The sequence below is a fragment of the Coloeus monedula genome (assembly GCF_965178545.1).
Source record: "Coloeus monedula genome assembly, chromosome: 9".
Lineage (NCBI taxonomy): Eukaryota > Metazoa > Chordata > Aves > Passeriformes > Corvidae > Coloeus > Coloeus monedula.
In genome coordinates, this window is record NC_138789.1 from 20,988,014 (window position 1) to 21,000,527 (window position 12,514).

The 12,514-nt window shown below is 49.6% G+C and overlaps 1 protein-coding gene across 1 annotated transcript; it reads left to right on the forward strand.

The window, feature by feature from the left end:
• Window positions 1–9,123: 9,123 nt before the first annotated feature.
• On the forward strand, window positions 9,124–9,786 carry TMEM125 (transmembrane protein 125; the record flags this gene model as incomplete). The annotated part of the gene is made up of 1 exon (XM_082287632.1): window positions 9,124–9,786. One exon carries the CDS (start codon window positions 9,124–9,126, stop codon window positions 9,784–9,786), a length of 663 nt encoding a protein of 220 aa, XP_082143758.1.
• Window positions 9,787–12,514: the final 2,728 nt, after the last annotated feature.

The window sequence follows — 12,514 nt, forward strand, 5'->3', positions numbered from 1 at the left end:
GCATAGATTAGACTTACATGGTCCTACACTCTTCCACTAGAAGCATTTGTGCAGCAATCAGTGTTCTGAACACTTCTTCTACTTTCCTGAAATCTGCCCTTTTCATGACTTGGGAGCCAAGAGGAAAAAAAAAATTTGTGTTAGTGTAAACTAATCTTTGTGCCTTCATGCTAGGTACTCATCTTTCTCTTGAAAACTAATGTGTCCTAATTCAGAAGAGCTGGTCAAACTGTAAGCCTTTTCTGCTAGAATTCTAGTTTGGTGTAATTGTGCTGCAAAATTCAACATCAGCCTTTTATTTTCCAGTATTAAATTGTCCATGTCCATACAAAGGACTGCTGCTCTTAAGACAGATGTCATTGTTATTCCAAGCAGGTATCCAGTCACAGATTAACAACCCTTGTGAGGGCAACCTTTGACTCAAGTACACCCGGGCTAGAACCCTTGCTCAAGCATCTGCCTCCTGTCTAGAGATGTGTTGCCTCATCTGCTACAATAATTTCAGCAGGACAAAAAAAGTCAGCCCAGTTTCAGGCTCCCAAAATCTGGAATGAAGTTGAAATCTTATGTCATAACTCCTATAACTTTGATTAATTGATTTTTGTTTGTCTTTTTTCCAACATCCACAATCCCTTTAGTTCAGTTTTTCAGTGAAATTCTCCTAATAAGTCACTCTGCAAAGTACTCATACACAGAAAAAGGCAGGGAGTCATTTCTTTAATAATGAGGGGGGGGAAATCCCCTATATTTTTCATCTTTTGTTGTCAGTGCATGGCACGCTGTCCCACTGAGGAGTATTTCATATATATCAGAAGTTTAAGCTACTGGTTGAGCATGGAATGATATGGTACTGTAACAGCCAGTATGTCACTGGTTCATTTCCTATCCTGAATTGTGGAAAAGTGATGAGTGCTTTTATATAGTTCTAATAATACTATACAGAAGAAGGTGGTGCCAGGGCTGGGTAACATGTAAGCTGCATTGCCATCAGGAATACTAGACTCATTTCCAGGGTAATACCATGGCAAAATAGATGGTTCTGTGAGCTCCAATGACTTTGGAGATTTCAGCTGAGTGCTTTGTCCCTGAATGTGGAATTAAGTTTCTTTAGTCTATTTTTTTTTCCATTTTGCATCTTTAAACTGTATGGAGCATAGGTTTCACAGGAGCAAAAGGAAGAAGTTAATAGTTTGTTAATGGGCTAGCTTAACACCCTTTCTTCCTCCTCCCCTCCCCATATAATCATCTTGATACTTCCTGTACAGAAAGAGGATGTAATTAATGTAATTAGTAAATATTTTAGAAACTAGTTCCCTCTAAAATTTTCAGGACACACCCATTTTAATTTGCTAGGCTCTGGTGTGGTATAATTTTCCCCTCTCTCTGTCAGGACAAATGGAGTGCTAGAATCATACAACACACTGCTTTAATAGTTGTGGTTTAGAGAACTGCAATCAACCTCTCTGAAAAAGAAGAATCTTTTCCTAATATGCATATACAGGTAGAGAATTATTTCTAAATGGTGACTGGTAAGCTTAAAAATATGCCCCTATGTCACTCTTGTTAGAAAAATTTTAAAGGCAATACAAGGCCTGTCAGATGAAGCCCAGATAGCTTCAGCTGCCAGACTAGGCTGAAGAGGATTTTGAACTTGATCTTAGTGGCTAACGGGCAGCTAAAACAGTGCTCGTACAGGGGAGCATTAAACATCAGGCACAGCAGAGTGTTACAACTAAAGTTCATCAGACCCGCTCGAAGCAAAATAGATGTACAAGCCCCTTCTATACTGAGAAAATCAGACCAAGGTCAAACTTCCATGCATATACTTTATAAATGTTTTATAATTAAGTTGTAACTGGATTATGGTTTGTGTGCTAATGGTCTTCTAAATTCTCTCAGGGTGCAAAAACATTTTCCCCTTTCATTCTCTCTTGATTTGCATTGTTATGTTTCTCCTTTTGGTACCTCCCTAAAGGAGCTGGTAAGCATCTCATGCTCTTATAAATCTACAGCCCACTATTTAAAATGAGTGTATGGCTATCTGAATAAGGTTTCCCCTTAGATGATTTCTTTGCTAACTAGGCCAACTAAAAGACCAGGTTCTTCTGTATAGGGTCAAGCTCATTGTTCAAAGGTGTTTGTATAGTAAAACCCATCACATTCCATTTGGTTTTTTTATGTTTGGGACAACAACCTTTGGACTGATGATATTTTACAAGTCTCAAAAGATCTATCACATTTTTCTCAGACAAATTCCTGAAGCTGTCACACTACTTGGTTTCTATTTGATTAGCATGTCCTAAGCTTCCCTTCTCACAGCCTGATAAAAAGCAAGCATGTGACTTAAAAACTGAGCCTCCCTTTCCATTAGCCAGGCAAGAGCTGTTGTTCAGTCCCATTCTCTTCTTCCTGCATTTCCCTGGAGATTTTCCAGCTGCTCAGACTAACGGTAATGATCCCTTCTGCTATCATGAAACCCAGCCAGAAAGGAGGGGACATTCCCCTACGAACTTCAACATTCCTGCTACTCCCTTTTTTAATTCTTCAACTCTCGAATGAATCCTTTTCTGTTTCCCTAATTCCTCTCAAAATCACTCTTTTTATTTCTCCAATGGACTACCAGGAAATATGCTCTTCTGCAGCATGGTAAACTCTGCTGGTGCTGCTGTCTCCCAGCGAGGGGGCTTCTGTAGCTCTCTTTTGATGGGAAGATAGCATCACAATGACATCTTCCCTAACCTGAGTGCCTGCCTGAACTACTGCCGTAGAAAGATCAAGCCCCAATATGACTGGATGGCCCTAACCTATACAGTAGGGCAGGAGCTACTTTATTTAATACTAAATATTTGCTGAATGTATCAAATGTCTCCTAGCACTGCCAGCCTGGCTGCAGGCTTCTTCTCACCCTGCTGCCTGGGAGCTGCTCCCTGGCTCTGGCACCCCTTCACCTCCAGCTGGGAGGAAATGAGCCACCTTCCAGGATCGGTGTGTGGCCAGAGGCCAGATCCTGCCCGAGGAGGGAGGGAGGGGTAGCACCTGCACACCGGCGCGGCTCTGGAGCGTCTCCAAGAGCAGCAGCAGGTTTGCTGAGACGCCACCCAGCTGGGGAATGCACCTGCCCGGGCAGGAGGTGACGGCTGCAGCCGGACCTCGGTGCTGCCGCGGCACCAGGAAGGGGAGCCTCACCTGGGTCTTGGCAGACACTTGCAGGAGGAAGGGAAGAGATTTTCCCCGTGGGTTCCCTCGTTAGCTGGATCCAGTGGAAGGAAAACCAGGAAAAACCATTTCTGCCAGCCAGGGGCAGGGAAGTGCGCTGGGTTGTCGCATACGGGCAGTGTCTTCCGCAGGTGAGTGATCCCTCCTCCCTGGGAGCTGTGCGGGAAGGAGCTTCAGCAGCAGCTGCTGACAGGTTTGAGGCTGCTTCAGACTTATTTCTTAAGAGACCCTGCTTCTTGACTCCAATTCATTCCTTGCACCACTGTTTCCTCTCAGCACGTAAGGCTTGGGAGTTTTTTGTTCCCTTGGAATTCCCAGGCCACCCTTGGCAGAGGTGCATCAGGACAGGCTCTGCGGGGTCAGGATAATGGATACCTGTTGTGCATACAGAGAGGAAAGGGAACATGGCATTTTACAATGGAGCGTGCCAAAACTGTCTAGATCTGTGTGAAAGGCAGCTGCACACTGACCCTGCTACAACAAGCCCTCCACCATCCTTAACCCCAGAGCCCCTGGGCTTGGGGAAAAGAAAGGACAGTCCACCATCATCCAGGGCTTCCCTGGGGTTTCCCAAATGGTGTCTCATGGCAGGAGCACTGGTGGGACAGATGCTCACTTCTGGGAAAGCATTATCCATCTGTCTGGGGAGAGAGGGTGGGCTCTCCCCAGAGGTGCAGATTAAACTGCACAGGTTTGCATGGATTTTGAGCAGCCCAGGAAAGGAGGAGCATTGGGAATCGGTGGTTGGCGTGGCAGGCAAAGGAGTGTGGATCTCCTGCTAGGATTTTGGGTGAGACAGATAGATGCCACATAAAAGCCCCATTACTCCCATTGCAGGTTCCTCTATCCCCAGTCCTGAGTTCTCGGAGAAGAAACCTTCCCACATGCTCCCAGGGGCACAGACAGGCCTTGAACACCATGACATTCAGAGCTTCTGGTTTGTACACTGGCAGTGATTCAGGCATAAAACAAGATACATGAGCTTCATTCTCTTTGAGCCTATAGGGAGTTAGAACAGAATCAAATATGCTTAGGAAGCATTTCTTCACTGAGAAGGTGGTCAAACACTGCAACACACTTCCTAGAGAATTGGTTGATACCCCAAGCCGGTCAGTATTGAAGAGGCTTCTGGGCAATGCCCTAAAAAACATTCTTGAACTTGTTCAGCCCTGAATTGTTCAGGCAGTTGGACTAGATGATCTCTTTAGGTCCTTTTCTATTGAAATACAATCGAATAGACAGAATACAATAGACTAGAATACAATAGACAGAATAGAATGTACTGTTTCAGTTGGAAGGGACGTAACAGTTCAGGGCTGACTCTCTTGGTAAAGAAATGCTTCCTAAAGCATTGGAAGTTGAAAAAATTACATGAATTTATGGGAAAATATTTATGCCTATTCTGGACTAAAGATTTTTGTGAGGCACAGAGTGGTGGCAAGTCCAAACAGTCTATGGCCAGACCAGGCCAAGAAGCAAATAAGCTGTGATAGACTGGGAAAGCAGGGGGCTGAGATGGCTTGGATTTGTTTGAGATTGTGAAGCTCTGTTGGCTCTCATCCACGTTGCTCCTGTAAATCATTTTATGTATTGTTATTTTACAGCAAATCTTGTTGGACTCTTTCAGTCTCCGTGATGCTCACGAAGTCCACATAAAAGCTGCATAAAACCCTTCCAAGGCTGGAAGTACAAGGAAGTACTGCAGGAGCCTGTCTCATCCCCAGACTTCCCCTCCTGAACCCTGTGCGTAAGTGCTGTTTCAAGGGGTACCCTGGGTTTGAGGAGAGGAGGGAAGTGAGGAATATTTCAAGAGCTGAATTGTATGTGGCTCTGAAATAAGTCTTAATTCACATACAGTCCATGGTCTGTCTGTCAGATATCACACAGTCAGGCACTAAAAGTTCATAGGTAAATAAATATATGCATGTGTCATTCTGAGGCAATCAGCCAGTGTATATATCCCACACCTGCAGCCAAGAGTGGCCAGAAGCACATTGATGATGACCCTCAATTTCCAGTTAAAAATTGCCAGAGTAGGGAAAAAAAAACCCCACAATGAAAAAGGAAAAACATGAATATTTTTGTTTTCCTGCATTCCCAGTGCCTTCCTGTTCTTCCTCCACAGCTGCCAGCCAGCAGTGGGGAAGGACAGCATGTTATTTTTTCCTGAAATGTGCCCTTTGGGCTTAAAGCACTGTGTGGCTGGGCCAGTCCTCACCTCCTTTTTCTCTTGCGTACAGACATGGCAGCACAGAAGGTGCTGGCTTCAGTAGTGAGTAAATGTAGAGATTAATGACCTGTGATCCACACTATCAAATACACCAATCTGATGGGCCAACTGGCTTGTTATGGTCTGTACCGGACCAGGGAGATCAGGTAGCCCAAAGAACACCAACGGAAGGGACAACAGCTTTGGATGGATGTCCTCCCTCATGGCAGAGCAGGCATCTGTATTCTTCCTTTCTCTCAGTCTGATCTGTGCAAACCGATGTGCTGCATGATGCCAAGAAAGCAGATCAGCAAAGCTGCTGTGAGATCTAGGTTCATCCCTTCTCCAAGGAGTGGTGGGTGACAGCTCAGGGTAGGTCTGCTTTGGTTTAACATATAAAGACAGAGTTTTCTGAAGACAGTGGAAGGCAACCACCTTCTTCAGAAGAATGAGAAACTGTAACTAGATTTAAGGAGGAATGTTTTCATGGTGAGGGTGATTTAACTCTGGAATGATCCCTGAGGGGCTGTGGATCTGCCATCGGCACCTAAATGAATGGGGCCCTGACCTGCTCAGTCTGACTTTTAGGTGAACTCTGCTTTAAGCAGGTAACTTCACAAGGTCCCATCCCACCTTAATTATTCTGTGATTCTAGGAGTAAAAATACTGTTATTAGCAGCACAAACCCTCATGGTCTAGAGAAGCAAGTGTGGATGGTTTTAGAGCAAAGGTTATATTCCCAGAACATTTTCAAACAGACACAAGGAAACATGAAAGCACACTTCAGTGGAAACCTTTGCCTCTGCAAATAATTTGTTTAATAGAGGTTAATGTAACTCTGGGAAACTCTCCAAATAATTTGTTTAATAGAGGTCAATATAACGCTGGGAAATACATACTTGTAGAGGTGATACCTAATTTTGTTCCTTGGCCAGATGCTCCTAAGGTTTTCTTTTGCTCCCTGTCCTTCTTCCGAGTAAATAAAAAACTAAAATGGTTAAATTTTAAAAAGTAACATGAGAATGCAGTGCTGTGGCTTGGTTTTTGATCACATTTTCCCTCCTTGTGGTTTATGCCGTTGAGATTTTTTCGTTTACTGTTTGACTTGCAACTTGTGTGCATAATTTGGGTCAAGCAGCAGAAGGACACAGACTTTGCACTTCTCCAAGCTTTATGTTCCCTTAGTCCAAAATCTCAATCTAATCTACAAGCCTGCTATCTACTAGACTCACCCGGTAAGGAGGAGATAAGGCCCCTCTGTGCTTGGAGAAGGAAAGGCAGGAGGGAGCAGTGTTTAGCACCAAGCTGATTTGCATGGGCTGAGGAAACAACTCCAGACTCAATGTCTCCTCGCCCCTCTCTACTTTAATAGTGCTCCGTGACATCCTCACCTTCCTGGGGACTCGTGTCCTGGGCACACGCGGACAGCACAAGGTATCTGCTGTTCAATGCAAAATCAAAGTGTGTCCCAGCAGGCACAAACCAACATGCTCAACCACAGCTCTTTTCTCTCTCTAATTTATGCTTTCTGATTGTTCTGGCTCTAGCCACGAGCTGTAGGTCTCCCACGGGCCTCCCAGCAAGGGTCCCCCCTCTGGAGCCCGCGTTTCTGTGCCGCAGCCCATCGCTGCCCGGGCACTCCAAGCAGCAGCAGCAGCCGGGCAGGAATAGCCCTGTGCGGCTCCCAGGGCGGGTGGCTCCCGGGCCTGCAAACCCGCCGTGGTCACAGACTTCCTGGACACGTGCTGCCGCTGGCAGCAGGCCCCGAGCCACGTACCAAAGTGACCTCATGCTCCATCACAGCCGGGGAGTGACTCAGGAGGAGCTTGGCCTGACACTGTCAGGCGCTGTCTGGTTCGGGCACTCCCCACACAATTGTCCTCCCTCTCCCCCCGCCCCATGCTGGCTGGGCCCTGATGGAGGGGGTTATGAGGTGTTTGCTGGCAGCAAAGGCATTGCCATAAGGGGATGCAGTCTGTGGAGAGCAGAGACGGGGAGAGCGATGGGAGGAAAGATGCCTGGTGTGTGCAGAGCTGCCATGTGTGGAGGTCATAAATTGTCCCTGCCTGTGTGTAATGAGCCCCGAGTCCCAGCGCCGAGCAGAGCAGGGTACAAACAGAGTGTGTTTGACATGGGCTGATGGGCTCCTGAGAGCCATTTCTAGCAGGAAGGGTGGCCGTCCCCCCACCCAGGAGAACTGACACAGCTCTGACACAAGGGACCTGCGTCAGTTCCTGTCCCTGACATGGGCTCCTGCAGGACTCGGAGGAGTTCATGTGTGTGCCTGTGGTGGTCAAGGGTGCGTTATCCATGAGTAGGAGGTGACCAGAGAGGCTGGTCTTGGGTCTCCAGGGTCTGCTCCATGTCTCCCGGGCTCAGCCATACCTGACGCGTTCCCATGCTGTCCTCCCCAACACCTCTCCTTGGTTTGGGTACTAGCTGTTCTGGAAGGTCTCTGTGGTGCTGTGGGACTGGCTGGAGCACTCACATGCCAGGGAGGAACATTATATGAGAGAAATGCAAGTGGTTTCCACTCTTGGTCTAAAATTGTACCCAAAGAAGCATTGAGGGGGGCCAGGATAGTGGGGACACAAGCCTGGGAACCACAGGCTGTGAGCTCATACAAGGTGCTGTGCCCAAGGGAGCCCAGCTAGGCACAGCACCTCAGAGCCACCACTGCCCTTCCCATGCTCCCCTCCAGTGGCAAAGTGCTTCACAGACCAGCAGTGAGGAGAGCAAAATCTCAGGGTGCCAGCTGTCTGAAGGCTCTTTCCAAGGAAGTGCTGAGACCACTGGAGATGTAGCTACCATATTTCTGTAGGGGACTTGTGTGGGGAAACCACTGGCAGGGCAGGGATAGGGACAGGAACAGGGCTGAGAACATGCAATTATGGCAGCTCTCACTCTTCCCAGCCACTGGAGTGGAAGGGTTAAACCCTGGTCCTGACCCCCACCTCCCGTTCAGGGCAGCAGAGCCAGTTGGTGACAAGAGGCTGATGCTGATGAGGGAGCATGTGAAGCTAGAGCTGTGAATGGGGCTTTATCCCAGGAGGGACCTGCCTCTGCTGCGTCCCTGCCCTGCTGCCAGCACCAGCTGCAGGCAGAGTCCTGCGGGCAGCAATGTGCCAGCAGCCTCTGAGCAGGGCACGCGGCTTTGGGGAGAAAGGAGACTCACCCTTGGGGCAGGCCGGGGTTCCCCACAGCGCGTGGAGGTCTCCCGGGAAGACGAGTGGCTGATTTGTTCTCCAGCACACGCAGCTTTTGTGAGGAAAGTGCAGTAAGGTCTGCAGGCCAGCCTGGAGCAACCACGGCCCAGGGTTTGGCAGGGCATTATTTGGTACAGGGGAGCAGGGTCTCTGTTTAATGATATCTTCTCTTCTTGACTATTTCAGATGAAAGACACAGGAAAGGAAGGACACAGCCCTGGTTGTTCCCCTATGGTGCTGCTCTGGGAATGCTCCATCATGCTTCACAGCCCAGCCTGGGTGGTGGGCTCAACCCCAGCACATAGACCATAGCTCTCCAGGTGGCACCACTGCAGAAGGAAACTCCATCAGGATCCAAACAATGAGACAGAGACATCACTGCTGGAGAAATGCAGCTGCCTTCACCATTGCTGCTGCCTTGACCCTCCATTTGCTGTAAGGGTGTAAATTCATCTGTACCACCACTGTGCCCTCCTCACCCAGCTGCCCATCATGCCAGAGCTGGCAGAGCTGAGCAGCCCCCGCACCCCTGCAGATGTGGACCATATCCAGAGGAATATCTTGGAAGAGCATGTGGAGCTCTGGTGGTTCCAGGATCCCAAAAAGTCCATCCTGTGCTATGGCATGGCCGTGGTGCTGATCCTGGCCTGCGGGATTGGAGGCATCATCCTGCTGTACAGCACTAGCAGCCGGTCTGGAGAATGGCGGCTCGCCGTGGGCACCACACTCTGCCTCCTGGCCCTGCTCGTGCTGCTGAAGCAGCTGCTGAGCTCTGCAATCCAGGACATGAACTGCATCCGCAGCCGGGATCAGATCGAGCTCCTGAAGAGTGGGGGCTTCTCGGACTGCCTGGTGCTGCTGCTGAGTGCCCTGGTGCTGCTGGTCTGCGGGGTGGTGCTCACCATCCTCTCCACCACCACCATGCAGCTCAGCCCCGCACGGCCGCTGGCCAGCATGTTCACCAGCGGGGTTATCCTCCTGACTGCTGGCAGTGCCATCCTCCTCTGCCTGCTGCTATACCTGCTGTGCACCTCCTGCCGCCGGGCTGCCCCTCGGAGCCTGGAGACCGGAGAGATCCGCATCTTCACCATCTCTGGCCGCCTCGCTGGGAACAGGCGGCTTCCTCCCACTTCCAGCATGGCCAACCTGATCTGACCCAGGACACCTCTGCATGAGCCTTAGCGGATACAACCTGTCAGTGATGGCCTTTCCCAAGGAAGGGCGAGAGCTGCAGTGTGCCCTGTGTTCCTGTTGGAGATGACTGGCATTTGCTTTACCCCAAGCTGGTGGCACAGCAGAGACTCGGGGTGCTTGGACGGGCTCTGACCTGGCTGGCATTTTATCTCCACAAAGCCTTCTGTGGCAGCTGCTGCCTGCCCAGCTGTGACCCATGTTACAGAGCGAAGGTGAGCCTGTCCTGTACCCCTGGGGACCCCAGTATTTGCTTGGTTCCTGCAGTTGCTGGAACTGTGTCACACATTCTCCTGGCAGGAGAGGCTGTGATTGTGGGTGGTATAAAACCAACCTGTGCTCTGTGCAGAGCTTCCAGCTCCTGAGTGAAGTAGAGCCTCTAGCAGCTTGTGAATGGCAGGAAATATTCTGTGTGTCAGCAGGCATAAGGGAGCCTGGTGGGAGGTATGGTTGCAGGAGCTGCTCCCAAGAAATCACCTGTGTGTCTGTGGGATTGAGTGGGAGATTTGCATGGGATTGCGTATGGCAGAGCTGCAGCATGGCTGGACCTCACATGAAATGCTGTTCGTGTTTGCAATGCCAGGATCTGTTCCAGTGTTACATTTCTGCAGCCCATCACCACCTGTGGTTTATCAAAGGGGTGATCAAGGGGTGCTGGCGTCAAGGCCCTGATGGGCTATCTGTGCTGGACTGAGTGTTGGGGCTCTGTTATCATGCCAGAGTGCTCCAGCTACATGAGCCACAAACAGCAGAGTGCAGTTGCTGGGGGATGGTGATGGGATGCCCAAATGTTGGGGCTGGGGCTGCTCTCTGCAACCGGGGAGCGCCATGCCCTCCCACAGGAGTTTCCCAAGCAGAGGCACCTCTGCTGCCAGGATCCCTGCAGCTCATCCCAGTCCCTGCTTGTTCCCATGCTGTTTCTGTCTCCCAAGCGCTGCAGCTGCTGCAGGGCAGAAACATTCTTCTACTGTCACCTGGACCTTACCTGGAGCTTTTTTTGTGTTTTATCTCTACAAGGTGTCTTGTTTTTATCACCAAGGTGTCTCTCCCAGAGGCAGACTAACAATTAACCCCAGGAACTTTTCCCATGACTTAAGGCTAATTTACCTGTCAAAATTCTCATTTTCTTCCTAGACCCATTAACCCTTCCACTGCCCTTTCCATAGACATAGATCCCAACCTCCTGCTGAAGATGCTTGTGGCATGACCTTCTCTTCCTCTTAGCCCAGCTGGTCAGAGCAAGGTGCTACCACCATGGTCATGGGTTTGAACCCCATGTGGGCCATTCCCTTAAGAGTTGGACTCTATGTTCCTTCTGGGCACCTTCCAGCTCAGAATATTCTGTGATTCTGTGATTCTTCATCTTCCTGTCTGCTCCCATTTCTCCCTCACCTGAGCTGCTCTGCCCCAGATGTTGGTTTTGCTCATTATTTGCCAAGTTTCCTCTGCAACGGAACAAGACTGAGCTATTATTTTTTGGAGCCTGGTATGAAATTCTTTTGGAAGAGGATGGTAGCTGATTCCCTTACTAACAGCACAAATCACTTTCTGTGTTACACCTGGAGGGAGTGTCAGAGTTCACCATCAGTGAGTCCCCCCAGGTATATGCTGGACAGTGAGGGCTTCATCCCTTCACAGCTCCACACCAACCATCCTCAATGCAGTGGGATCTCATGAGACCACACCTGTATTCACCTGCTCTTGCCCTGCTCCTGCCAACTTTCCTTTGCCTGAAGCCTTGGATTGTTTCCCCCAATGTACAGGTAAATCATTTGGGCTTTTCTCTCTGTATCTCTTATTTCTACATTTTCCTCTGCCACTTTCACATCATCTGTAGATTTTATTAAACTGCTGTTTCCTCTTCTCTCTGCATCTCCTCCCTTAATCTGCCCAAGAGCTCAGACAGTGGTGGTGAGCTGAGATCCTCCTGTACTAAATCTCTTCAAAGCTGAGCTGTTCTTCCCCTCTGGGCTGTTTGGCCCCAGGTCCACCAGGGACCCCTGTGCCTACGCAGGAGGGGACAGGCTAGAGCTGAATGGTTTTGCACCATCACCATTGCTGCTGCTCTGCACGTCTGTGTCAGTGCATGTGCACTTATGCCAGGCTGCACCCCCTCTGCCAGCACCAGTGCTCCAGCAGTGACTGCCAGCTCCCCCAGCCTGCACGTGCTGACGGGCCACAGCTGCCTGCACACCAGCTGTTTTGCACATCTGGGCATTTCTGTGAAGAGGCCTGACTGTGCCCAGCTTGCAGCTCTGTGCTGCCTGCATGTCAATGTGAATCCTGTCCCCCCCATAGCCCCTTCAAAATGTGCCCCAAGTGCCTGTGAATTGTGCCAGAAAAGGGTGACTGACTGTGGGCCACAACAGCAACCCGAGGAGAAAATGGCTGAGAACAGGCTGTGCCTGAAGATGGTGGCTGGGTGTCCAGCTGCCCAGAGGGACAGCCTGTGCTGCCCAATCACTGACTCCCCTCTGCAGCACAGGTGCTGGTTTGTTTCTTGGTTCCTGTGTTGTGTGTGGGAACACATAATAAAGTGTTAGAGAAGCTGATTGTGTTGAAGGCTGATACTTGAGTGCAGGCCTCTCTGCAGAGCGGGAAGTGTCAGGGCTTTGCAGAGTAATCCCAACAGCCCAGGGTCCCTTGTATGGCTGTGGTTTCAGATCACCAATTAGTGTGACAATGCCACCAC